Below are 27,819 nucleotides of genomic sequence, written 5' to 3' on the forward strand. Positions count from 1 at the left end.
GTCGACTGGCGTGGTTTCGAATCCCCGGTTGTACGCGACAAGGAGTAGGGTCGCCTGTCCAACCTCGTGGGTTTTCTCCGGTTTCCTCCCACTGAAACCCCTACGCGCAGGCGAATTATTGAAATAAAATTTAAAAAAAAACATAGTTTGTGTCGAGTGGACGTTAAACCCCATTTCTCTCTCTCTCTCCAAATAAGAATATGGTTCACCGTTTAACATGACTTGTGGAATATGTCTAGCCTCATTCTTCGAGTCCCTTGTTACAAATGACACTGAAACGCATGCCATTATGGTACACAATTCGTGTACCAATGGTAAACTGTTAATTTTGTCTTAAATATTGGATTTCAGAAGGCCATCTTTTCCCGATGAGATCACAACATCAATGTTGATTAAGTTGACAAATAATTCGTGTTTTCAATGTCAAAGACTTTGGATGATATTGAGTTAGACTTAGCTACTTTAACTAAATAATAGTCTATGAATATATTTTATGTATCCCTACGCTTTGATTCTCATTAAATTTTCCTAAATGAGAAGGGTATACAGATGGTACTGGAAAGTCATATACTGTACATGTAGATGTAACAGGAATTTGTGATTGTCTGCGATATCACTTCGGTGGAAGGGAATGTTAAATAAAGCTATTCCACATACACAGGAATTTGTCAGGGCAGCCATATCCGATGCGTTTCGAGGTGGCAAATTTATTTGAGTTACAAACGGCACAATCGAACCATCTATTACTACGCCCTCCTCTCCTCTCCTCTCAAATCAGCAAATCCCCTTTCAGAGGACACCAACCCCAACACAGTCTTTATTAATCATGTCTTTTCTATTTTGATAGATTTGAAACAATCATTACATCAGTGATAAACCATTTATTAAAATCCATTAAAAGCTTTTTTTACAGATTTTGTTCTTGGGACATCCATTAATTATAACATAAATGGTTTTAACAGTTTAATTATTCATCATTATGCCCTTATATTAGACTTTTATCATAATTCCTGTTTTTTGCCAGTGGTAGGGTGTTCAGTTTTCAGTATAACCTGATACACCATCACTGCTTTCCATACAACTACTTTTCACACTTAAAAAGGCTTTACATGTACAATATCAATTATAACAGCATAATATACAATATTCACTATACATCATTAACAGCATAAAATATTCATATACAAGAAATATCACAATTTTATAGCACACCACATACAAGAACCATTGTACATATTATTATTGCAGGACGAGTTTCTGGCATAGGCTATACAGTAAAAGGTAAATCAATTGTTACTTAAAATCAATCCTTAAGACTTAATAATATTATACTATTATCATTCTTTTTATTAATAGTAATTAATGTAGTCTGCCAGCTTGACTTAGGAAGCGGGTGTTATATCTTGATTGATTAAGTGTTTTGGGGAACATTGAGGGGTTTAAATGTACAACAGACTCAGCAATTAAACCGTGGAAAATGAAGATACACCAAGAATTTACGTAAGCTTCAATATGTATGGTAAACGTACAGTAAGTACTGACAAATACATTCTGAAAATGGGCCGTTCCTCAATCAAGTTACGGGACAGACATGTCTTCTAAAAATAGACTTTTTTATATATATATTGGGGTATTTCCTCCCGAATACAATGTTTTGAGGGGGGTTTTGCAGCAAATTTTTGATAAGATTATAGTTTGAATATGTTTTTAATTAAATATATAATCAAATCACCTAGTTTGTACACGGGAAGGTATCTTTCAGTCTTAGTTTATATATTTGTCCCTATATTTACATAACTAATAATAAGTTTGGCCTACTACATGTATTACCAACAGTACTTTACTGTCAAAACAAATGCTGGGTATATCTACCCTTTACCAACTGATATACAAACACCATACAACTCCGAGACAAAACTATTATGACATTCGACCTACTAAGCAAAAAATCCAAACAAAAACAACTACTGTATGTTCCTCTAAAGGTTACAGTTCTACTAGTCCGGTCAACAAATTTTATACTAATTACAAGACATTAAACCCTGGGTTAAATCAAAATAAGAGAAATATAATAAAGTTGAAAGATTAGAAATTGTTTATGAAATAGAAAAGATGCTTTGTATTTTACTTTTATAAATCAAGCATCATAAATGATGTCAGCAATGTACTTAATGTGGATGCTAAAGTTTCTCAGCCAATTATAATTCAACCTAGACTTGTTTTTGTCATGTTAAAGTCAAGATGGATCTTGAAATGATGTGTAATATATTATATCTAGTAGTTTCATTCATACAATTTAGTATTAGTAAATCTCTAATGTTTATGTCTCCCCATGAAACCAACCAGAATTAAAAAATTGAAATTGACGATTTGACTAAAGTTATTTTTATGGAGTTACATTTCATATAGTTTTTGTTAAACATTTTAGATGTCAAAACTTTAAAGTAAACAGAAATATTTACGAACTTTGAAAGTTTCAACTCCAAATATTAAATATATTAAGCCTGTCACAAATGATCACCAAAATTATGTTGTAACTGTCCATTTAGAAAGGTGTTGCCAATGAGAATAAAACACTCCATTTCTATTTCTTCAAATAATTATCACAAAGCTCCAGATAGTTTTACAAGGCAAGAATAAATTTTTGTAATAGTATTAAGCAGTTTTATTCATTAAATGTATCTGTGACTGCTCCTTTAATGAATTAACTGCATCTTCTACATTGCTATGGTAAGAAATAATGTTGATATGATATAGAATTTCTGTTATCATCATAGTTTTTACAAACATAAACATAGAATATATTAATAATCATTCAATAACCATGCACTCCTTACTGAAATATAACATATATCGATCCAGAATATAGATTTTGAAGAATAATAATTGATAGATAATTGAAGCAACACAAGGGTTATAAACACAACCATACCTGTGACAATCACACCAAATCTACAAATCTCTGCACAAAAATATTCTGATCGTATATGTTTCATCAAAATTCCACAAAGACTCAACGATAACTGTTTTTACCAGTACAAATTTAACAATAAATAATAAGCACATAATGTATCACAGGTATGGTTATAGAGCACCATACATATGTATAGAATACAAACAATGTAAACAATACTACTATATAAATATTATGTACAATAAGTTGATTATACACATTTACTTCAAATATATGTTATATACAAAATTTTAAATGTTCATGCCATTAATGATTTTCTCAACTGGTAACCTAAGGTTTTGCGTTTGAATAAATAAATTAAACAAGATGAATTTGAAAACAAGAGATTACCATGAAGGGACTCTATTTAGTTGTATTCTAAACACAGGACATTTTAGGTTTATGCTGAAAACCATAATGGACTATCTATGCAAATTACAGTATTTTTACATAGTTTTCCTTTACACAAGTCTACACTGATAGTTCATAGTTCAGTGGTACATTAATTAAAGCCTTTTTTTATTACAGACATTTGGTCATATACTTCATAAACTAAAACTATTTACATTGTTAATGGTTTTACTATAATATATACATGAGCTTACAAACAGTATATTATTACTATTATGCCAGTTGAGCTAAAAGTTGACAATAAGTTATTAAAGAGCAAACTAATCAATTACAGCGGTAGAATCTATAACATCTAGTATAATATAGATGGATGACAAGTATGAAATATATCTCTGACTCAATCAATACAGTTATTCTGTACACTAAATAAGATTTTATGGTTCAACTCTCTTTATTTAAAACAAACATATTTTAGTCAAATTCCAACTTCTTAATGCTAATCAAATCTTATAGTTCAAAATGCCATACATTATTTATTAATGCTTGCACAGATATGATTATGCTAAATGAAAGCCTTGCCATGCTACCTACCTTCCAAACTATGTATACTATATGAATTTTTTAACTTAAATTAAAATCCTATTTGGCCAGAAAAGACATTAAGCAGAATTTATCTATTTTTTTTAACAAAAATCTGAGACTTAAAGTTTGTAATCTTTCACCATCTTAATATAGCACTAAAACAGGTTAACATTAAATGGCACCAAAAACACACAAAACATTATGTGATTAACATAATTTACATTTGAACATAAATAATTTTTAATCAAATATACATAATATATGCCAAATTCTAAAACAAGATGAAATTCAACAAATAAATCAACATATCTAGTAAGGGTACTCAGCCATTTTTCTTCTCCATATCCTGCATCAGATATTTTAATAATTATAGAGAAAGCAGAACTCGCTAAGAGAAAGATTATCTCAAGGATATAAATTATTCCATGAATTATATTTAGTCAGTTTGAAAACAAGGTCATACCAATTTTATTTTGTTCTTAAAAAGGAACAAAAAAATCTAAAAACAAAAAGCTTTTTAATTCCAAATTTTTAAGGCTTAAAATTTTAAACAAAACATTGTTTATACAACTCCAGATAAAGTACCTTAGAGTTCTATCTTGACTTTTAAATCTAGACTGACAATTTTAAGTCTAAAATACAAAATAAGTATGTCTGCGTTTGGTGCATCTTGACTATGAATAACATGTCAAAATTGGTGAAAAACACTACTTGATGAATTTAACCAATAATATTTGCAGTTATGCTAAAGTTGTGTCGCTATAGATTGGGCTGTGTATGTTGATTTGTCAAAATAATATAGAATTATCTTATGTTCAAGATGTCACAGGCATTAACAAACAAATTGAGCCTGCAAAGGGAAACCAATTGCAGCTCAAAACAAACACATCAGGTATCACAGCTTCTTTTAGCGATGTTATAGTAGTAAACTACTATAGGTAACAAAACATACGCCCACAGCAGCTAAGTTGTCCGGGAAGTCAACAAGGTTTGTCGCATATTTTTTTTCTTTTGTCATAAATGAAAACATTTACAACACACTAAAATCTGATTATGAGTAACAACCCATTTGGCTTCTAGTTTTGCCCTGTTCTAACATTTAGCATACAAAACATTTAATATCAATTGTCATAATCATTGGAGATAGTTGAAAATCGATAGGCTTCTTCATCTCATGACCTTAAACCTTAACCGGTCATTGTCGACTATAATCACCACAACGTTATACAGCTAAGTGGTCACGGTTGACTAAAGTCGACCACAGCAAGAACCTTTTTTATAAGCAGCATTTGAGTATTTAGTTTCGTATTTAATTGATATGGCCACGCATGCGTGTCAGACAGGAACTTGTCTTGTCAAGGGCATTGAGAAAAACATGTCTTTGTTCAACATTTTTTGACGAAAAACGTAATTTACCGAAGTGGTTGAAATACTTATGAATTATTCCGACTCAGATTATATCGATGACGATTATATTCTGATGACGATATTTCTGATGAAAAGGATTTAGAATGATTTGCAAATTATAGATCAACTTATCCCCTTCAAATTTTTTTATTGGAGTCTATCACTTATAATTATTCGGCAGTAGTTGATTGAAATAGGCATATTTCACGTCAGCCTTTATTTAGCCTGAACACTTGACGTCAAAATGACGTCGACTGGTTAAGGGTTAAACACTGTATAAATATAAAATCAATCGGATATTAACTTTAGTCTTTAGAGCATCCACAAGATTTTTCAAAGTGATCAAGGGCCAAAACTATGGCAGTAATTATCTGAAATCGTTGAAAATCAATAGACTTCTTCGTCTCTTGACGTTAAACACTATATAAATACATGTATAAAGTCAACTGGATATTAACCTTAGCCTCTAGAGCAACCACAAGATTTTTTAAAAAGTGATCAAGGGCCACAACTCTGGCAGTAATGATCGGAAATTGTTGAAAATCAAAAGGATTCTTTGTCTCGTGACCACAAACACTGTGTTTAATTTAAAGTCAATCATATATTAACTTTAGCCTCTAGAGCGTCCACAAGCAATTATGGACGCCGGACCGACAGACGGATGGATGGACAATATACGACCACATTCAATGTGGGCGTATAAAAATTAAATGCTTTGGCCTAAATGTCAACTTTTCCATTTAAATCCATTGTTATCATTATTTAACATATTGGAGTCCAATAATTGGACATAAATACCATTTAATTTAAAAGTCAATCGGATAAATATAAACTCAGTTACACACTTTAAAATAAGATTGTAAAGTTTACAAATTAAAGTTATTATCACTAGACCAGCCATGTTTATCAATTGTTGAAAACGTACACTTTGATAAATGCTGGATTGTCCAGACGGTTCCAATTCAACAGAATCTGATTAAAACACAGATCCTATTACATTTCGTTTTACGTGTCTTTACTACAAGAGTTGTTATCATTGACGTGTTCTGGATGATGTGAGGGATTAGCCAATGAAACGGTCTGTTACAGCGAGCTTTTGATGTGAGGTGCACAGAACTGTGGGTAATCCACTAGAAAGATCAATGCTGATTGGTTAATCAAATGTCTGATGTCATAGGGTCAAAAGCCGCTCGTATGACCTGACTCGACCTCCCAGTACAAATGGTCAAATCTTCATGTAGTGTATGCCATCAAAAGTATAAAAAATGAAACGAAATATCGATCTCTATTTTAATCAGATTGAACTCAATAATTAAGTAATAAAAAATTGTGTCCTCTATACTGGTGTTTATTTGATTGTAAACTTTGGTGGAATTGAGATATCAATCCCTGAACATTTAATCAAGTATCCCAGAGATTCAGTTTACTTAAAACTGTTAACACCCTAATTATAATAAAAATTATTTCATAGCTAGCAAAACCCATCATTATACCTCTCACCAAAATATATTTAAAAAAAAAAAAAATCTTACCCCAATTATTTGAATAGAAAATACTTACTAAGATGAAAAACTCAAGAAGTAAAAAAATATACCATAATTCCTAATAATACATTACATTTACAATCTAATTAAATTGTACAAGATAAATGTACTTTATAATATGGAACTATAAAATGGAAGCTTGGCAATTTTCTAGTATTATTGGATGGAACATGATTTTTCTTCATCAAGTGGAATTCTTCCTTCTGATATTTTTTTATCTAATAGTTCATCTTCTTCAATCCTGAAAATATAAATATGAGAATTCATACTTCTACATCATGAACAATCAATTTTATTTGTAAATGTACACAGCAGTGTTTTATTTTACATGTATATAATAAAGAATAGTTTTTCTAATTATTTCATTGATTGTAGTCAAGATCTGAAGCTGATGCTAGCAATGATTGTGATTATTATTCAACTAATTTATAAATATATTTGTATTTTATAACCAAATTTGAAAGTCCTAAATCAGAAATTACAATAATTTTCTTCAGTTCTACCTCGACAGATTGAAATTTTAAAGTATAGTGCCATAAAAGGCCACCAAAAGTAGGCCTACTTTACTTCCACCAAAACAAATACACTGTTGATCAGAATCAGAAATTGAGTTTCCTTATAAAAAGTCAATCACCACAGGATGAAGTTTTAAAGTTTAGTACTGTAGACGTCTGTCAAAACATACAGAACTTTGCCCCAAAAAATACACTGCTGATCTCAAAATAATTTGTTGAAACCTAGTAATATTTGTCCTACATCATTCTGCTACTCAGGATCTAAAGCTCACCGATAAAGACAAGTACTTAGTAAGTTTAATCATTTCTTTTGAAATCTGTTCTTTCCTTTCAATAAACCTTCAAACTTTGATGGAATGTGTACAGATTTTAGTAACATATTTACTGACAATATTGTATGTCAGTATGCTTGAATGAGATATCAATATCATAATACCAGTTGATATCCTTAATCATTGTTATATGATACAGCATGAAATAAAACACAGTCAAAATAAACCATCATGTTGAGTATCTTAGCTATCTCATCAATATATGTCTTTAAAACCATCTTCATCTTCTTTATGGTGAGGTAGAGATAAAAATGCTGAATTATAATTTACTGTTTTTGTATATCAAATTGATCACAGCTATTGTGCTGTTTATTGGTTCACAAATTCAGCCATGTTCAATAAAGTGTACAATGTTTGCTCATGGTATCAAATGAACATGGTGAGAGTGCAGGCTTGCCTTACGGTGCCTTCTTGTCTATTCACTACATTGTTATCATGTTTCTGACCCCACAAATAATTAACGAACAATTGCTTGATCTACTTACTTGCGCACATATAAACTTTATTTCTATTTGTATATTGTGTCGTGATGTATCATGTGACTCGTATCTCCTTACCCATAATAAACATAGAGAGACCCCTGTGAAGATTTTGGCTTAAAATGTGAGAACAACTTTTGATATTTGACTGATATGCAAACTTTCTATCTGTTTTATATTCAACTGTACATAAATATATAACATGTACATAATACCAATATATATTTCAACTCTCTCTCGACATTAAATGTGGCTTATATATTTCATGTTTAAATAGAACTATTCCAAATCTGACATAGCCAAATTTTAATTCTATCTGTCAATACCGTATAATAACAAATGGAATATAGGTTTATAATCTATACCATATGAAGCAATAAAGAATCAATATTCTAATATCTAGTTTAAATAAAACTTTATAATACATGTCTTTGAATCTCAAGTGTTATTATAATGTCTTTTGTACAACTCATCAGGTCAAGAAAGTTTCCAAACCAAGATGGAGGAGAAGTCTATTGCTATATTGATTTCTGCTGTTTTGGGTGTGAATATAAGATAAAGTTTTATTTGTTATCGGAAAAGAAATGGTTGATCTTTCAAATTTCAAAAGTTCATGACATCCATTTAATGGTGTCATCTATTTTGTATTTGGTGGAGCATTTCATGATGAAATCTATGGAAAGATAACGTTGCCAATATTATTTCAATGTTCACGGTGCAAAATGCATATGTCAGCAGTTCAAAATATCGATTTTAGTTTTACAATTTGCAATTTTCATTGCTCCACAATACCAATGTCACAGTGTTAAAATACAGAATACACTATTCAATAATACAAAATACAGTATAATAGTTATTTTGCCCATTACACTTCTGTATTCTGCATTTTGCATAAAAGACAAATGCATAATAAATAGAACTTAGCATATCAGAACATATACCTTATATGGGATTTACCTTATTATACTGCATTTGTATTATTGAAAAGTGTATTCTATATTTTAACACTGTGACAATGGTATTGTGGAGTAATGGAAATTGCAAATTATACAAGATGACTAGTCATCAACATCCCGCGCCCTTGCACTTGTTTGGAAGAAATAAGGAAAAATAACTTGTTTATGCTATTGGTAATCAATATAAAAATGTATCAGATTTCGCAAACACTGTCACTGGTCCTAATATTGTGGCCCTGTTTAGTAGATATTGCTCTCTATTCCTGAAAACAAATGACTGATTGATATTTACTAGAAGATTTGAGATAATTTATGACATTGAGCTCTGGTTTTAAAAATTAGACATGACTACATAGAAAATAGAGATATTTTGCAAGTGGAGGGAACTGGAGCTTTAGACAAATATCATATTCCGACACATGGAATATCAATTCACAGAATTTCATACTCTGATCACAGTAGCTCGGCAAGGCAGGGTCGCTACTCCCTGTAAGCTTTCACAGCAACCTTTGCCTACCTCAATTAGCTGCTTATACATCAGAAAATAAAATACTATAATAGGTTAATGTTTGTACAAAGTTTCAAAAAGATTTCTTGAACAGATAATAAAATATGCTCCAGAAACAAAATCAGGATGGAAGGCTGGATTTCAGAAAATAAAATAATGGGTAAAATTATTTTAAAGGTATCTTGAACAGTCAAATGTGTTTCCATGGAAACACATAAAATTATCAAATCTGAGAAATTCAAAATAAGTGCCATAAAGATATCTTGAACGATTTATGAGATATGCTCCAGAAACAAAATTGTATACCAAAAACTAAGTAAAATTTGTTTCCATGGAAACACACAAAATATCAATCCCAGAAATTCCTAAATGGCAAAAGGCACAACTACTGTAATAGGCTGATGTGTGTGCAAAGTTTCAGAAAGATATCTTGAACGGTTTATGAGATATGCTCCGGAAACAAAATTATACACCAAAAACTAAGTCAAATTTGTCTCCATGGAAACACAAAAAATATAAATCCCAGAAATTCCTAAATAGCAAAAGGCACAACTACTGTAATAGGTTGATATGTGTGCAAAGTTTCAGAAATATATCTTGAACGATTTATGAGATATGCTCCGGAAACGAAAACGGACGGACGGACGGACGGAAGGACGGACGGACCCCATTTCAATATCCCTCCTTAACTTCGTTCGGCGCGGGATAAAAACTAAAGTACGTATTACATACTTTGACACTATTTGTGTACACTTAGCAACCATTTTATCGAGCAGTTTCGGTCCAATTTTCACCGTATTCAAACTCAACCATCATTATGGTGTAACGGTGATATATTTGAACAGTTTTTAAAATCGGATAAAAATGCAATTATTCGTTCAATCAGGGGCCTTAAACCAGTAAGTTAAGGTCCGATAAGCACGAAAATCGAAAGGAACCCAGATTTTGGGAAATTAAATGAAATGAAATGGGGTTTAATGTCCTATTGTTTTGCTCCGAACAGGGCTAATGAAGACGGGCATACGCCATACAGTGTGCTATGAGAGAAATTTTGCCCAGAGAGCGGCACTACGGCCTACTCTTATATCGAAATCCAACTGTCAGGGGATCTTTTACATGCACTCCAATGTGTACACGGGCCCTCCGTCCTGCATCACAGACAAGGGGGAACCACAAAGGAAAATCTGGATGAACTTTATCGGCCAATGCAGGGATCGAACACCTGACCTCCAGGCTAGGCTAGCGAGCCAGCTTCTTACCCACTTAGCCAACCAAGATCTTTGGGATATAAACTTATATTTCAAGTTTTGTCAAAATCAGATAAAAATTGGGACCTGTAGAGTGTCCATAAACAAAATGTGGGCATATAAAATGTTTATCAGCAGGCAAATAATTCTCAATATAGAGTAGATGGAAACTGTTGTATTTCCTATATCTTTTACATAATACTATCTTAATGAAATGAAATTAACCTATTGTCAATCTCTACAGTACAGCCACACACTACATAGTTCATATTCTATTCATGTGAAGCTCTCTTTCTCTTTTAATCTGGTTTATAATATGTACTTACGCTCGTTCCTGTGTATCAAGATGCTGTACTAATTCATCTCTTTTATCAACAACATTAACTAATTCTTCTAATAATAAACGTTCTCTTTTCTTCTGGGCTTCCGTCTTCTGCCAATCTAAAAAAAAAAACAACAAATAATATAATGTCTTTTGTCTTCCTCATACCATATACAACAGAAGTATATACAGTAAACCTCGCATCAGTTGCATACGTATAAGTCGGATCTTTGCTCAACTCAGATAAAATTGTTTGGACCCTTTGATCCTGCACGTTTTTCTTATTAAATTTCTGCGCGTAAATCGGATCTTTGCTCAACTCGGATCAAAATGTTTGGTCCATTTGATCTAATTCCGGCTTTGTCCCTTCGCCTAAGTCGGATCGGCAGTATGTTCAGAATTTCACTGTCAGTTTCGTCCCGATGGTCTAAAACTTGATTTGGTATTCCATGCACAGAGCCCCAAAATACTTTCCTCTATCATTTTGACTCAAATCAGCCTATTTGACGCGACATAATAATAGAATTTTCCCGGAAAATTCCAAATTTGCTGTCTGCTGTAAGAGACACTTTCCGGGAAAATTTAGGACATTTTTCAAAGATGGCGACAAAACGGAAGTTACTTACTTGCATCAAAACGGAAGTTACCTACTCGTACATATGAACAAAAGCTTAAAATGTGCCTTTGAATCAATTATTATGCAGTTCTTGCAGTTTATTTCTAATCGAGCTAAGATTGAATTTCGGTCTTCGGCTAACTCGGATCTTCACTTAACTCGGATAAAACTGGTCAGTCCATTTAGATCCGACTTATGAGAAGTTTACTGTAATACCATTTTGTTTTTGTAATTATAATAAAACTTGGTTCTGTTTTGCATTCACAAAAATACAAATCCTGTTTACTGAATTTTAATTCTTATGAAACCCTAAATGTTGATTAATACCCCAACAGTCATGTTTACATTCTATTATTTAATTCTGAGTTAGTAGAAGACTGTTAAAAACACAATCCCTCATTGTGTAATTTGAGATGAGGTTGAAACTTAATTTCAGAATTGTGATATTATAACATTAATGAAAATTGAGGTCAATATCAATTAACTTTGGTTAATTTACAACAAACATTTCTTATAACACAGAGAATCTATCTCTTATAGTTTTCTTTCTAAGAGGCTCAAAGTTCACATACTACTAGAAGAAACTTGAGGATGGTATCGTATGCCTGACAATCAGTCGTTGTGACGTCAGAACATACCTGGCACGATAAGGTTAATGCAAAAAACATCATTTTATCAACCAAAAAAAAACAAGAGATGGAGATGTCCAAAAATTACAAACAGTATACCTCACCAATCATTTGTTATAAATTAACCAAAGCTGTTATTTTATGAGCAAGGTGTGTAAACAGAACTAAACATTCCCAGGATCACTGGAACCATGATTATTTTTAATATAAAGATTGCTGCTTTATAGAACTCCATAAACATGTATGATGATGTCAGTTATCTTGTTGTAAAACAAAATCATTAATAAAGGACAGTGTAACATAATAGAATAAGATGAGAAGATGGAGTGAGACAGTAAAGTGGTCAGAAAGTAAAATGACCTTGTTGTTCCTGACCGCTGTCCATACTACTTGAGACATTAGCTAAAACTCTTTATGACAGGTGGTAACACAACGGACATACACCACCCAATAACTACAATATTTTAACATCTTAATTTGCACAGTTTTACTTTCATTTTGTAACAAAGTTTTTCTCTACTTAATCAAGTTGCCACGCGTACAAAGGGAGGGTCCATTATTTCCCAAACAAAGTATTTAGTGTCAATTTACCTGTTTCTATCTGGCTACACAAGTTAAAGTGTTGTCAAAGAAACAAACTAAAGATTGATTTTGACAGTTACAAGAAATGTGATCTAGCTTTGTGTCCCAAGTAAACATGCAGCATATGGTGCCAAAACACAACAATCTCGTGTCGACAAGGGATGTGGTGCCGTTACATGTCATGTCACGTGGCGTCTTAATTCTATCATAACTGACATCAGATTCTTAATATTTCATTTTTTCATCATACTGTAATATCTCTCTATAATCCCCTGACAATAAAATATTGAAGGTTTATTTCATTTCAAAATATTACTCTGTGACTAATATTCTATGAATTTTGATACAGAGTAACAGAATGGTTGTTATATCTTACAATAACTTTTCTTTCATTTAAAGGTTTATTAAGTTATACATTAAAGCATGTTACAGAATAATTATATATGTTAATTTCTTAAATTGTTTATAGAACTATAAGGGATTTAAGCTGGTACTTTTTTATTTTTTATTCCATACAATCAAAATAAATACACACAATGGAAAGAAACAGTCAAAAGTGTGAAAAACATTTTCTATTTCTTTTTTATTATTATACTATCCCTTTGTTATAATAACAGACAGCTTTATGGATAACATTCACTATGTTTATTAACTGCAACGTTTAAATGAGGGTACTCTCACTGTTATCAAGCAATGATACAATCAACATGTTACAGAAGGTTATATACAAATAAATGGATAACAATAATAAACTAATTAACAATTTAAAGCCGAAGCCATTCAAAGTCAAACCACATACCTAAGTAAACTATTATTAATCAATAAGAAACCCTTAAAAGGAATGAAATCTACAAATTCATGCTAAAATAAAAATTGATAATAATAAACCCTTAATCTCCATATTACAAATAAAGGTTAAAAACAACCAGTGAATAAGAAACTATATATTACTGATATATACCATTAATGTTGCAGTTAATAAACCTAGTCAATGTTATCCATAAAGCCGTTTTTTATTATATATTGCTTTCACTAAATGCATTTTAAAGATATCCCTTTGTAGTTTCAAAATTCTAGAAATTGAAACTTTAACATTATGTTAGATGAAGTGTGGATGACATTAATAAAAGATTGTTTGCCAGGCAACGAAACATACGCACACAACAAGTAAATCTTCCGACTGCCGATAACAGTTGTCGCATATTTATTCTTTGTAGGTAATGGGGGGTATTTACAAGACAATTTCATACAGATAAGTTTTAAATATTCGCCGTTTGAGGGTTAAAAAGGTTCTACAAATTGTACAAGGACCTAGACGTGCTCTCTGCACAAATCTACTTACCAGTGACTACCTTATCATATGCAGGCAAAATGAAATTCGATAGTAATGACTTTAATAATGGAATATGGCAACACTTTCATTTTTCTATTATATTTTCAAGAATAATTATTGAACCATCTGGATCCATTAAAAGAGAACATAAAAAAGACACAAGTTTTTGCAGGGTAATATCATTTTAAAGTATTTTAGCTTGAAGCCTATTTCCTCTTATTGTTTGCTTTAAAACATATTGTATGCTTACTGAGTTGCTCTAAATAAAATAGCCTAAAGTAAGAAAGACCATTTGAGACAATTCAGATGGTCAACCAAATATAATGTATTTCACTGCCTAATGTGGCTGAAACACAAACATGTTTGACAGGGTTTTAGAGGCGAACATTTCGCCTGGATAAATACCACTTATAACTCCCCCCAAGCCTGTCTGCTACTTTTGTTATAGGTAGCCTCTTCTTGTCCTTTCCTTTTATTTGACCATATTATCTAAAACTTCAAGTGGTCTGTGTTTAAACTGTTTGAATTATCTAATTAACTAATTAAGTGCTAGAAAAAAAAATTGAGTCTAAAGGGATTAATGTTTGTTGTACATAAATTTATGCTAATAAATGGATTGGACAGGATCAGGTTTTCTTTTTTTTTTACCAAACTTTGTATGCCTATCTAGTGTATATCCATCCTCGGTTTCCCTAGTAGTCTCATTCCGTTCTACTCCACTATACCCTGGGTTAATCCATAGGTTTTTCATGATTTCACATTATTTGCTCAGACCTTGATCGTAGCTTGAGTCTGCGAACCAATCAAAAAAACAGTTTACAACACGATCAGTGTTCCTTCCCATTGCCATCTTCTTTTGCAATTAACGATTTATGGGACTGGTCAATAAAAATAGCATAATCATCAAGGGCAGATAACTTGAAAATGTGTGCCCCCCTCCTCCCCATGGATTAACCCAGAGGTTGGTGGTGTGAAACGGAATGAGACCACTGGGAATACCGAGGATGATGTATATCTTAAAACTTCATCAGTACAGGACAATTTTTTAAATACCTGATGCAATCAATAGCTCCCAACATAATCTCATCTCCAAAGAAAGCATGAATTTGGAACTATGGTATGTTTAATTTAAAAGCATGTATATTGTATTGTTACCACAAATCATTATTATCAGCTGAATGCTGACGATAAAGATGGTTTTCAACACTTACCATCTATGGCCATCATAGCTTGTAATTCTCGTTTTAATAAATCACATCTTCTTTCTAAATCATCTTCCTTTTCTCTAAAAAAAATGTATCAAATAATTTACTGAAACATTATTAATAAAAATCATTTTATTGTAAGCTTATAAATCATGTTTTATGTTTAAGGAATTATGTGACAATGTTTTATGCCATCTTCAGCCCGAATTTCATTTGGGCATTAAAACTACTTTTTGTTATCATTTATTTTAAGCATCTAATAATATATGATGACTATTTCAATCTGGCAAAGGGAATCACATGGCTAAGTGGGTAAGACGCTGGCTCGCTAGCCTGGAGGTCGGGTGTTCGATCCCTGCATTGGCCGAGAAAGTTCATCCAGATTTTCCGGCGTGGTTCCCCCTTGTCAGTGATGCAGGACGGAGGGCCTGACAAGGACAGCTGTCTAGTCCTTCGGATGACACGAAAAACCGAGGTCCTGTGTATATATTGGAATGCACGTAAAAGATCCCCCGGCAGTTGGAATTCTATATAAGAGTAGGCGATAGTGCCGCTGTCCGGGCAAAATTTCCCTCATAGCACACTGTATGGCATATGCCCGTCTTCATTAGCCCAGTATAGGAGCAGAACAGTGGGACGTTAAACCCCATTTCATTTCAATCTGGTAAGCTTCTACTAATCAATTCAATAAAGTGGGTCTTCTCAACATTCCATCAGAGAAAACATCATTCAGTAACTTTGTGTTATTGCATGTCAATAAATACAAGCCTGTTATTATGTCACAACGAGGTTATATAGTTTGTGACAATTAGTTTTTATACTTGATCTGTTAAATATAATAGACAAGCTTTATCAAGTACTTGGCAATGTTTTGGCAACTTGTGTAGTCTATGACCAACACAGACCCTGATATAACCATATTATTAACAACTGACTTGCCATAATCTGTTAGTGCTTGTTTACTTTATAAACTTTAAAAAAAAGGTAGTTCATTTTATGTAAGAAGACTTTGACCGACAATTTGAATAAAGAATATATCATTATTCCACATTTATATTGCTAGCCGTAAAAAATTTGATGTAGCCAAAAAAGTAGGAATAGGACCTCCTTATTTAAAATGTGGAAAACAGATGTTTTGTAATGATATACTAAACATAATATAACAGAATAAAATTTAACATCTCAACAATACAATACTTTGGTTATTATAAAACTAACATACCATATTTTTCATTCCAGTGATTATATGTGCAATGCAAAGGTCATTTTTTGCCCAGATGGATGCATTTCTGTCTAACCTTTATCAAATTCCAACTGCCAAGTGTTATTTTATGTGCACTCAAATGTATATTATACAAGGGTGGCTATAGATTTTTTGTTTAATCCCTTACAAATGATGACTGATGAATTAAATATTTAACCATACATTATGCAAGAGCTAAATCTGCCTATTGCGGGTCTTTCTTTTGGCCTGAAATATTATCTTAATTATTAAACAGACATTAATTAATTTATCCAGACCATAATCAACTCTCGATGGCATGGCTAACCTGCTATACAGCAGAATCTGTATGAGCAGCTACTCCTATTCAGCAACATCTCCTTGTAAGCGGTCATGATAAATTCCCCCCGTAAAAATTCTATTGTTTCATCCTTTATTCAATTGTCACTCCTCTAACACGGCCAGCGGTCACTATTTTACTAATAAATTTAACAAAACATTGCCCATTCAACGGCCATTGTTGAATGATAGCATCTTGTCGTTATTCATAACACCTCCACTAATCCTGTGAGTAGTAGTTAATTAACTGGACCTCCACTGATCAGGTAAAAAGAAATGTGAAAATAACAATAAACCCAGGATTATCTGTTAATTAATCTTTTCTTTTTTAAACGACTAACCTGATCATCGTTTTCACGCGTAACAACACATTATTTGATACTGATTGAATAAAATAAAGTACCGACAGAAGCCGAGTTTTGTCACAATCATCTAGTATCTATCTTCCATTGCCACTTTGTTGTTACACAGACGTTTTAGCCCCTCCTATAATATTACATACAGAGTTACACCCCCTGTAAATCGGTGACAAAATCAGTGATGTTTTTTTGTCCATGTGCTTTTTTTGATAAAATAAAATTAATTCATCGGTTTTCTTCACAAAAATGGATAAATATTATCAAATGCATCACAATGGTAGACAGTAGTATCGAAGGTTGGTACAAAATGACAAATTTACAGAAGTTATGTCCCAGACTTGAGTAAAGAATTTTCCTTCGGCGCAAGATTCAGCGACAGTCAAATTTAAGTTTTGATGTTTGCTTCCAATGCACCAAAGCGTAAGATTTTATTAAGAATAAGAGGCCACTCCCGTTAAGCGGTCAGTCGTGAAAATTCCCTTGGGTGTCTGCTTAATACAGATTCTACTATATTTATTGGATTATGTTCCGATTTTCGGCTCAACTTTCGTTCATGATTTAATCATAAAATGGATAATCGAGACTATGTTTTTTTTTATCCTACCGACTTTGGTAATGATAATCAAGGCTAGGCCAAAAATTCAATAGCTAAAATCTCCGTTCATAGTGGATCAATTTGACTGAAATTTCAGCAAATTCCCTTTACATTATCTAGTTTTTAACTATTAAAGTGAGAATTGCCAGCTCTTTATCTAATCTCCCATAATGTATCTTTAATAATCAATTGTTGAAGTTATACATGTTCAACAGTTTAAGTCAAGTCTGTGTCATTGCAGATCCTGGTCTGTTTAGTCAACGCTTACCGTCCGATTTAATGTCATCTATATGGCCTACAATATCTGTGAGTTTCTAGGGAATTCTTATGTCTGATGTGGATCTCCTGTACTCACTAATAGAATAATATGTCAGGTCATTCCAAATTTTGAGGAATAATGATATTGCTTTAATTAACTCAATTTCAAGTAGCAGAAGTAGAATTTCCTTATCATATGCATTACACAGGTTTCACTATTATGTGAAGACATTATTAAGAACAAAATCTCTAATATTTTGAAGCATTCTTTTTTGTTTTCACAAATCAAATCAGGAAACTAAAAGATTAAATAACAATAAGATTGATTTCAATTTATTGTATGTGGGTGGTCTTCCAGGAAATCTGCTTTAGTCTATTCATTATTTTCCTATAAGTTCTTTTCTTTAAATTTATTACATTAACTTTTAAATGTCTGTAGTGTTAATTATGAGGAAAATATTTATACCAATAATTATTATTCACAAAATCAAAAAATCACAGATCAAATGTGTCTATTGTAAGAAACAATATCAACTGATTAGCATGAGGAATTGTTTTAATCCACGAATATCATAAATAATCGTAATTTAAAATTCAAGTTCTTGAACTCTGTTCTTCCTTCTGTTTTATTCACACGTTTTGTGTCAGATGTAACGATTGGTTGAACACAAGTTGATAGGAAACTAAGGAAAGGGCCATTTTATTATACAGATTACCAATGTTTGCTTTAATTTCATTGGTAAAGTTTGACACACTGTCAACCATCTTAATTTACTTGGTAATGATTTCCGTGCCATGATTCTGTTACCAAGAAAATCAAAGTATAATATCACTGGCCTCAGCTATTGTAAGATCTGATGGGAATGAACAATGTGTTAGAAACTTTCGGACAAAAACTTGCCTCATTTCATTAACATCCAGACCTCTTGGTCAATATAGATTAAACCACAGATCAATTTGAATATTTCTATCAGCACAAAATACCCTCCCAGCATCCCATGTTTTCAAGGCTGGCTAATTAACTAGATACATGACCAACAAAAGCCTCATCCATGTTTTCATTAATTACACAATGCTACTTTCAGTTTTTTTATGGTTTCAGGCTAAACTTTAGACAAGAGGGGATCAGCAGCTAAGAAAAATAATGTTAAGCAAAAGGCTTAAAAGCCACTAGCTAAGATATGATTGGATGTGTGTAGTTTTATTATTAATTTTGAGGGGATATATTTCTTTAACATATTGGTCATATAATAACTGAATAATACTTAAACAAGAATTAAACCAATGGGAGCCTTTAATTAGCTAGTTTGACTTGTTCATATTCGCTAGTTATGCAAAATTTGAGACAAACACTAATCCATTAGTGAAATGTTCATTTTTTTTTTAACTTTCATTTTGTACAAATTTCTTAGTGGTGTTCATTTGGTTTTGAAATATACAGTGTTACTCTTTATAGGTTAATGAATCCCGCCCCCCCCCCCCCCTGCTCCGCCACTGCATGTGTTGTGTATAGCAAGGGCTTTCCCCGCTTTCCTTGGCGACTCACTGGCATGACTCACTTGGAATTCCATCAAGACTAGACCAATCAGAAGACGTGTTACAATGTGTCGTCCGCAGTGAGGGCTTCCCCCTCTTCATTCGCAGACGCAACACAAATATTCCTGAAAATATTGTTTTACGGTCATGAATGGCGATCAGACATGTAACAGTAAAATGGGCACAGGCTAGAATACTTGTAAGTGATAACAAGGACTTGAATAATGTTGATTACGGCAACGATAGTGACTTTCTTAGTGAAAGTAGTAACACTATGAAAATAATTTTTAATTTAAGACTTTTTTCGAGTTTTTTGTGGACTGTAGAACTATGATGACAAATGTTGCCTTGAAAAATTATATTAAATGTATATGTATATTTCAGAACTATTTGTCTTGGTAGCACATGATCCATACTTGCGGAATATACACTTTGTAGGCACTTTGGATGATAAGGACAAATTTTGCCAAACGGGCCAAGATGGGTATCATTTATGGTGTATATGGAAGAGATACAACATTCACATCATTGCAATTTGCACAAATCCCTCAAATAATGATCGGAGGTGTTAAAGATAGGTTGCCAGGCAGCGAAACATACGCCCACAAGGGTTGTCACATGTTGTTTTCTTTTGTCAGTAATCATTAGATTTATTATACAACAGCTACTGGTTTCATGCAACTTTCGACGATGGTACTCTCACCTTGTCTTTACTCCTTTATCAAGACGAGAGAACCATCATCAAAAAATAGCATGTTTATAACCCAGTAATTGTTATTCCATAAAAGTTTTCTGTATGTAACTGTTAAATTACTAAATGCCACTCAAAAGATGTTTATTATACAAAACATGTATAATAAATTTAGAGAGAGAGAGAGAGAGAGAAATGGGGTTTAACGTCCACTCGACACAAACTAGGTCATTTCGGGACTAACACATGGTTTAATTTTATTTCAATAATTTGCTTGTGCGTAGGGGTCTTTAGCAATGGGAGGAAACCGGAGGACCCGGAGAAAACCCACGAGGTTGGACAGACGACCCTACTCCTTGCCACGTACAACCGGGGATTCAAAACCAAGCCAGTTGACTCAATGACAGACTTTATGGTACAGCGCGCATGTGCTAACCATTCAGCCACCCAACCCCCTAATAAATTTAGAAGTTCACAATTACTGCAAATAATTGAAAATCAATCGACTTCTTCATCTACTGTGCATAAATTTGTGGATGACATGGAAAGGGCTGACGACATTCTGCCTTTCTTCACATGTAATTTTCACATAACTGTATTCATGGTATGAATTATGATTTAAAAATTAAAAATCATATAAAATTATTATTTTAAAAACTGGTTTAAAAAAGAAACAATTCATATTTTGACAATATTTATTTGTTGGGGGGGGGGGGGGGGATCTACTGTTCAGAATATAGTTCCACGGATACATTATCATAATAAATATGATTGAAAAAGTAACTGGCTATGATCAATATCTATATCTATACACACAAATTCTCCACATCAAATATCTCATCATATAGTTTATTTCAGACTGATGAATGTAGTAGTAATTATCAACAAAACATCCACGTAAAATAAAGGATCAACACAGACTATTCTACACCAGCTAAATACACATTGAAAGCCGATTACAACTATTTTTCCCCCAAGATGTCCCAAGGGGTCAGAGACTTATCCAAGGCATGCGTTCATACTGCCAGACTATGCCAAGTAAAATACTCCAAATTAAGAGATTACACTTACAAGTAAATTATTATTGATTTTCCTGATCCTTTCAAAGGAGGAACGATATGCCAGGCCAGTAAAGCTGCTTATCCAACCATCATTCTGATGGGATCTGAGTTCTATTCCACAGACAAAATATGCAAAAAGCAATCTGTAGCAAATCATATAATTGTATCAATATTTAGCTGAAGGCTCAATCTGGTCTTGACAAAAATCCTCTCGACTATTTGTACGTAATCCCCTCCTTTTTTCCCAATCATATAATGATGTGTCTCTCTTTCAGTAATGGGGATTAACACTTTCTCACACAATAAGCTCCCATAAAACAAAACCATCCATCTTCATTTAATAGGGCTACCCCACTTCATCAATCACAGGCTTTAAAAGTAAATGTCAGTTTTCAAGAATTCTTCGTTTTACGGCAATAAGTTTTGATAAAACCTTAAAACGTTAGTGCCATTGTTCTATTATTTGTAATATCCTATGTCAAAATTTAGATCTATCCCATATCAACCAATGATAACATGATAGTATTACACAATGAATGAGTTTTACTTGATAAAAAGAACAATTCTTCACTTCTAAAAGTTCTATGCAGTACATCGATCATGAGTAATATACACTGTACATGCCTCTTATCTGTGCAGACCTATGATGTAATTCTACCAACGAATTGGTAGATATTCTATCAACCAAAAATCTAATATGATAAATGGACGATCTATTAGACCATCCAATGACCAGTAATAGTAATAGTCCCCACCAAAAATTTAAAATAGGTAATTTCATCTAATGTCAATTTAATAAGCAGATCATCCATCAGCCACCTAATTAAAAGAATCATCCAATTCATATCTAATAGGCAGATCATTCTAAGATCATCTCATAAGTAGATCATCTAAAAACAATATAAAAGGCAGATCTAAATAGACAGAGGGAAGATTTATCAACAATCTAATAGGCACATCATCAACAGACAATCTAATAGGCAAATCATCAACAGACAACCTAATAGGCAGATCTTTAACAGACACTCCATTAATAGACAATCTACTAAGCAGATCATCTATGAACCATCTGATAGGCAGATCATCAACAGGCAATTTAATAGACAATCTAAGACAGATAATCTATGAACCATCTAACAGGCAAAGAACTCTTTACTGTTTTAATACGACGAAGAGTATGCCGAAATGCTGTTGTTTGATACGAATTAAACATAAACACTGCTGGCCAGCCTAAATTTCAGTCATAGTAGTTTCAATTCTGTACATGTCCATCTTAGTGCACAACAGTAGGACATTATATTTCATTTCACTAAGAAAGTAAAGAGGCTGACAATAATGGAAAACTGTATTCCAACATGAATTCAGTCTTATTTCATTTTTAAATAATGATATTTCAATTAGGTTCTCAACTAAGAAGTGGCATCTGCAGAGGACTGAGCATACTCTAGTTTAATTTTATTTGAAATAAAAAAAGTTCTGGATCTGTCAACTTAAGACATCATTTCTATTAGCCTTTAATAAATGTTCAATAGACTGAACATTTGTAGGTGAAACATCATTTTTCACATTATAATATCCGACAGTGATTATAGTGATGGTCTGATATGGCTACTATCGGTTTTACCGATATCAGATATTGACAGCGAAATATATTGGCCGATACAGATACAATTACCGATAGTGGTGGATATAAAACTATTACACATTAAAATGACCCGAATGTCATGCACGCAGTCAAAAATAAACACCATCTGTTGTGAACTAAATTATTTGCTGTATGATAATTTAATAAAGTCGTGATTATCAATTTATTACGATATCATTCCCTAAATTGATCGGCTCCTGTATGTCTATAATAGATGTCAGAATGGTTTATGTGGTAATGATACGACATCAAAGCGATGGCTTCCCGTCTGTCAGGTGGCATTCTCCTGCTATTTCTATAACTAGGGTTGAAAATAAAATCGACTATTGGGAACTTAACTAATGTGTTTTAAAGATGATCTATAATGTGAGTTATTAAAAGTACATAACGATACAAATCATTAATTTATGTCTAAATTTTTATCGGCATCTATTATATAAGCCTGTATGTCAGATGTAGTTCTGACAGTAATCACGTGACATCAAAGGGATACCCCCTCCCCTCCATCCCAATCACCGGTAAACAAAGTGATATTTTCCCGCCTTTTCTAAAACTTCTCTAGGTATTGTTCAAGTTTGTGATCTCGTATTTTTTTAATAAGCTCACAGCATGATGACATACGATATCAGTACAGGAATGGTATTCTTAAAAAAAAAACACATTCAGAGAAACCCTAATTCCCAAACAATGTGTGAATAAGGATTAAAAAAGGATTTTTTAACATCCACTCGACACAAACTAGGTCATTTCAGGACTAACATATGGTTCATCAATTTTATTTCAATAATTCACTCGCGCGTAGGGGGTTTAGCAGTGGGAGGAAACCGGAGGACCTGAAGAAACCCCACGAGATTGGAACAACCGGGAACAAACGTACAACCGGGGAATCAAACATGCCAGTTGACTCAAAGACAGACCTTATCTTTTAAAAACTATGTCACGTTCGATATTAACCATCCGTCCAACCATTCAACCTGACGAAGAGAGTCGTTGGTATCAACATAATGGTCCCGAACAGGTGCTCAATCAGCAAATTGAGCACGCAGTGGCAACACCAAGCAATCTCATAATGATGGTTGCTAGGTAGAAGTGTCAAACTTCTAAATTTGTTGATGTTCAGGCTAAACAAGTAAAGCGTCATTGAAGAAGACAATTTTCGTCTTAATAATAGAAAGAATAGTAAGTGCAGGGGGACTGCACCACACAAAATTTACACAAAAACAAATACACGGACAAGACATCATACTCAGAAAAACACAAAAAGACAAACAATTAAGAAAAAAGGGAATGGATCCGGAGGTTAGCCGTAAGCGTCCACTGCGCTGTACAGTCCCGGGTGTGTAGTGAATAGATTTAAAATTTACACTGAACAAATAAAGAAATTGGATTATACATTGTCTTAATTTAGAAATTAGATGTTAGAAATTAAATGATAGCACAACATTAACAAATTTAGAATTTTGAATCTAATATACTGCCATAAAAATCAAGCATCATCGATCTTTCCTAACCAGTTGCAAAAATACAAAGTCCAATGTGTAGACAAGGAAAAATAAAGAAACAATAGCAAATTTTGTTGACTTTTGTCAGAAATGAAAACATTTACAACTCACTAAAATCTGATTACGAATAACAACCCATTTGGCTTCTAGTTCTGCCCTATTTTAACATTTAGCATACAAAACATTTAATATCAATTGCCATCGCATAATTATTGGAAATCTTTGAAAACTGATAGGCTTCTTCATCTCATGACCTTAAACACTGTATTAAAATCAGAAATTAACTTTAGCGTCTAGAGCGACCAGAAGATATTTCAAAGTGACCAAGGGCCATAACTCTGGCAGTAATTATTGGAAATCATTGAAAATCGATAGGCTTCTTGGTCTCATGACCATAAACATTGTGTATAAATTTAAAGTCAATCGGATATTCACTTTAGCCTCTTGCTGACGCCTGACAGACAGACAATGTAGGCGCATAAAAATATTAGTTTTTTTAACAGCCGATAAAATTAAAGAGATTATGTGTACTACATTAAAGTCTCTAAAAGAAAAATCAGTCAATAACACGGCTTAATCCAATACAGTATTTACAAATTGAAAATTTGTCAATATTTTGTTTACAGATGATATAAACAAGCTATGGTATAAATATAAACAAGCCTGCATCACCTATCATCTTTCGATGTGCCTCCTTTTATTTTGACTGTATCCAAGTCAGTAGATTATCAACCATTGATATTTTGATTTTGTTTTCTTAAGTAAATGTTTTAATTATTAAATCTGAGTAGATTCTAGCGTGGATTAAGCTGTGAAAAATTACACATCACCCAAAAATGCAAAATGCCAATCAACAGCTTTAACAGAAGATGTATAACCATATGATAATGTTCTGATTAATTATACACTGCTATTTATCTACTGTGTGGTTTTGGAGAAATAGTTTGTATAACAATTAACATTATTAGAGAAAACTAGTAGATTGTGAGACCAATCACTGAAATACATTCTATCAATTTTTCTCTATCATATCTCAACTCTATTTCTCTTGGATTTCTTAACAGAGGCCTTAAATTTTAATCCCCTTCTGTTTCCTTATCTTATAGACATGATTTGACATTGATGGTTGTATGTACAATGGAATCCAGAAAACTGCTGAAAATTTGTTTATAGAAAAAATTAGAATTATTATCCTTATTTTACAGCAATAAATCTTGAGTTCTAATATCGTTTATTCATTATGTAGACCTCTCTTCTACAAAATTAGATAAGACAAGGTCATATTGTGAATCTGATGTCAGAACTTCAATGAACTTTAATTAAGAATGTTAACAGTTTTTGATTTTAGTAAGCTGGACGAGTCAACATGATTTCGTAACAACAGAACATAACTGATTAACTATGGTAGTTGTAATGATAAGGGTCTGAAATTAAGAGGAGTCTTCCTCGTGATCTGAGTAAGAGGAGTCTTCCTCGTGATCTGAAATTCCCAAGTATCAAAGATTAAGAGTAATAAGAGTGACCTTTTGTTGTAAGATCGTTTTCTTAATGAATTCCAGTGGTCAAGTCTACAAAGTTACACCAATGAAGCATTTTGTATGGACAGACTCACTTAGTTTGATTCCTCTTTAGGATCAATGTTACCATAATTTATTTATGGTACAGGGATGCTGAAACAGTGCATATTTTTAACATCTTTTAAAAACTCACTTTTTCACCAGGCTTTTAATTAACTTTTCTTTTAACTGTATTTTCAAGGACTATATTTTTACTTTTGTGTCCTGTATTGGAGATCATGTGCTTTTTTTTGTGCAGAACCTTAGAGCATCATGATGCTCAAGTGTTCATAATAGTAATTACTCTGGAAAGAGTCATCCATATCATTCAAAATTAATAGACTTCATCCTTTGCATACTGACATCTCGTAAATATTTCCAAAAGATTTATCGATAATTATAGAAAATCAATAGGTTTTTATGGAAGGGTATCGCTGCCAATATTAAATGCCCTGCTAAAATGTGTTTTCTATTGATTACGTGTAAAAAGTACATGTACAAAGTCTTAACACCGGTAACGATAAAGTCAAAAGACCTCTAAGGCCAAAGTTAAATGTAAAACGTCAAATGCAATGTGTCTAATGTCAAATGTTTTATTGGAAAATGCTGTTTTTGACGTGTCAACATTTGACATTTCCTTCATCACATTTTACATTTGCGTTGTGCCGCATTTCATTTGTCCTTCGCGCTTTCTACGTAACATCTTACGCAGAGCACCAAGTTTGATATGCAAATGTAGGATATCACATGACTCAACCTGGCACACTATAAGCCAGCACACTATAAGATATTTACATTCAGGGCTGCCGACAACCAGTATCGCAGCGCAATTTGCGATACATATTTTGTCCGTTGCTAATCAAAAATTAAAATCTAACGTTTTTGATTCGCAGTTATTGCGAATCATTAACATGACTGTCATTTTGGATATGACACAAAGATTTATCCACATTTTTCAACGCTTTCAACGTATATAAAATATCAATTTTATAAACAAAATGGAATTCTCCGTGTGACATTTTCTTCTCAAACTACCCAGACTCAATTCATTATACTATATAATACAGGGACATAACTCTATGAATCGGGACTATTAAACCGGAAATAGGGAATCAAGTAGTACCACTCGCGTTGCGAGACATGTCAATTACGAGTAATTATATAAGTATTCAATTTGAAAAAAATTAAATTCAGTGTATCCCAGACGTATTGTAAATAAAATATAAAAAATAAATATGTGTAAACGTATTGTAAAATGAGAAATCAAAGTAAGAATTCCCGTAAACTTTTATTGTTTATATCACGTACGTCTAGATAATCGAGATTATTCGTAAAATACCGTGTGCTTACGATTGAACAAAAATAATAACACACGATAAAAAGCAGACAAAATTGTTTTCTAACGAAGAAATAAGAAGTCACTGCCCAGACATAAGGCCTAACCAAAAGTCTACATTCATTCGGAAATGTTCACAGCTACCTGTAGAAGTGCTA

The 27,819-nt window shown here is 32.7% G+C and overlaps 1 protein-coding gene across 5 annotated transcripts in view; it reads right to left on the reverse strand.

The window, feature by feature from the left end:
- Positions 1-866: 866 nt before the first annotated feature.
- The window catches only part of LOC126820646 (EH domain-binding protein 1), a 72,329-nt gene continuing 45,376 nt past the window's right edge, over positions 867-27,819 (reverse strand). For all 5 annotated transcript variants that reach the window (XM_050548721.2, XM_050548719.2, XM_050548720.2 and 2 more), the window contains 3 exons: positions 15,568-15,641; positions 11,201-11,315; positions 867-7,078 (listed from right to left, as the gene is read on the reverse strand). In XM_050548721.2, the coding sequence (XP_050404678.2) occupies positions 6,994-7,078; positions 11,201-11,315; positions 15,568-15,641 (274 nt within the window). In that variant the 3' untranslated portion in view covers positions 867-6,993. The remainder of the gene's footprint in view (positions 7,079-11,200; positions 11,316-15,567; positions 15,642-27,819) is intronic.

Source organism: Patella vulgata, chromosome 5, assembly GCF_932274485.2.
Source record: "Patella vulgata chromosome 5, xgPatVulg1.2, whole genome shotgun sequence".
In the NCBI taxonomy this organism is placed as follows: Eukaryota; Metazoa; Mollusca; class Gastropoda; family Patellidae; genus Patella; species Patella vulgata.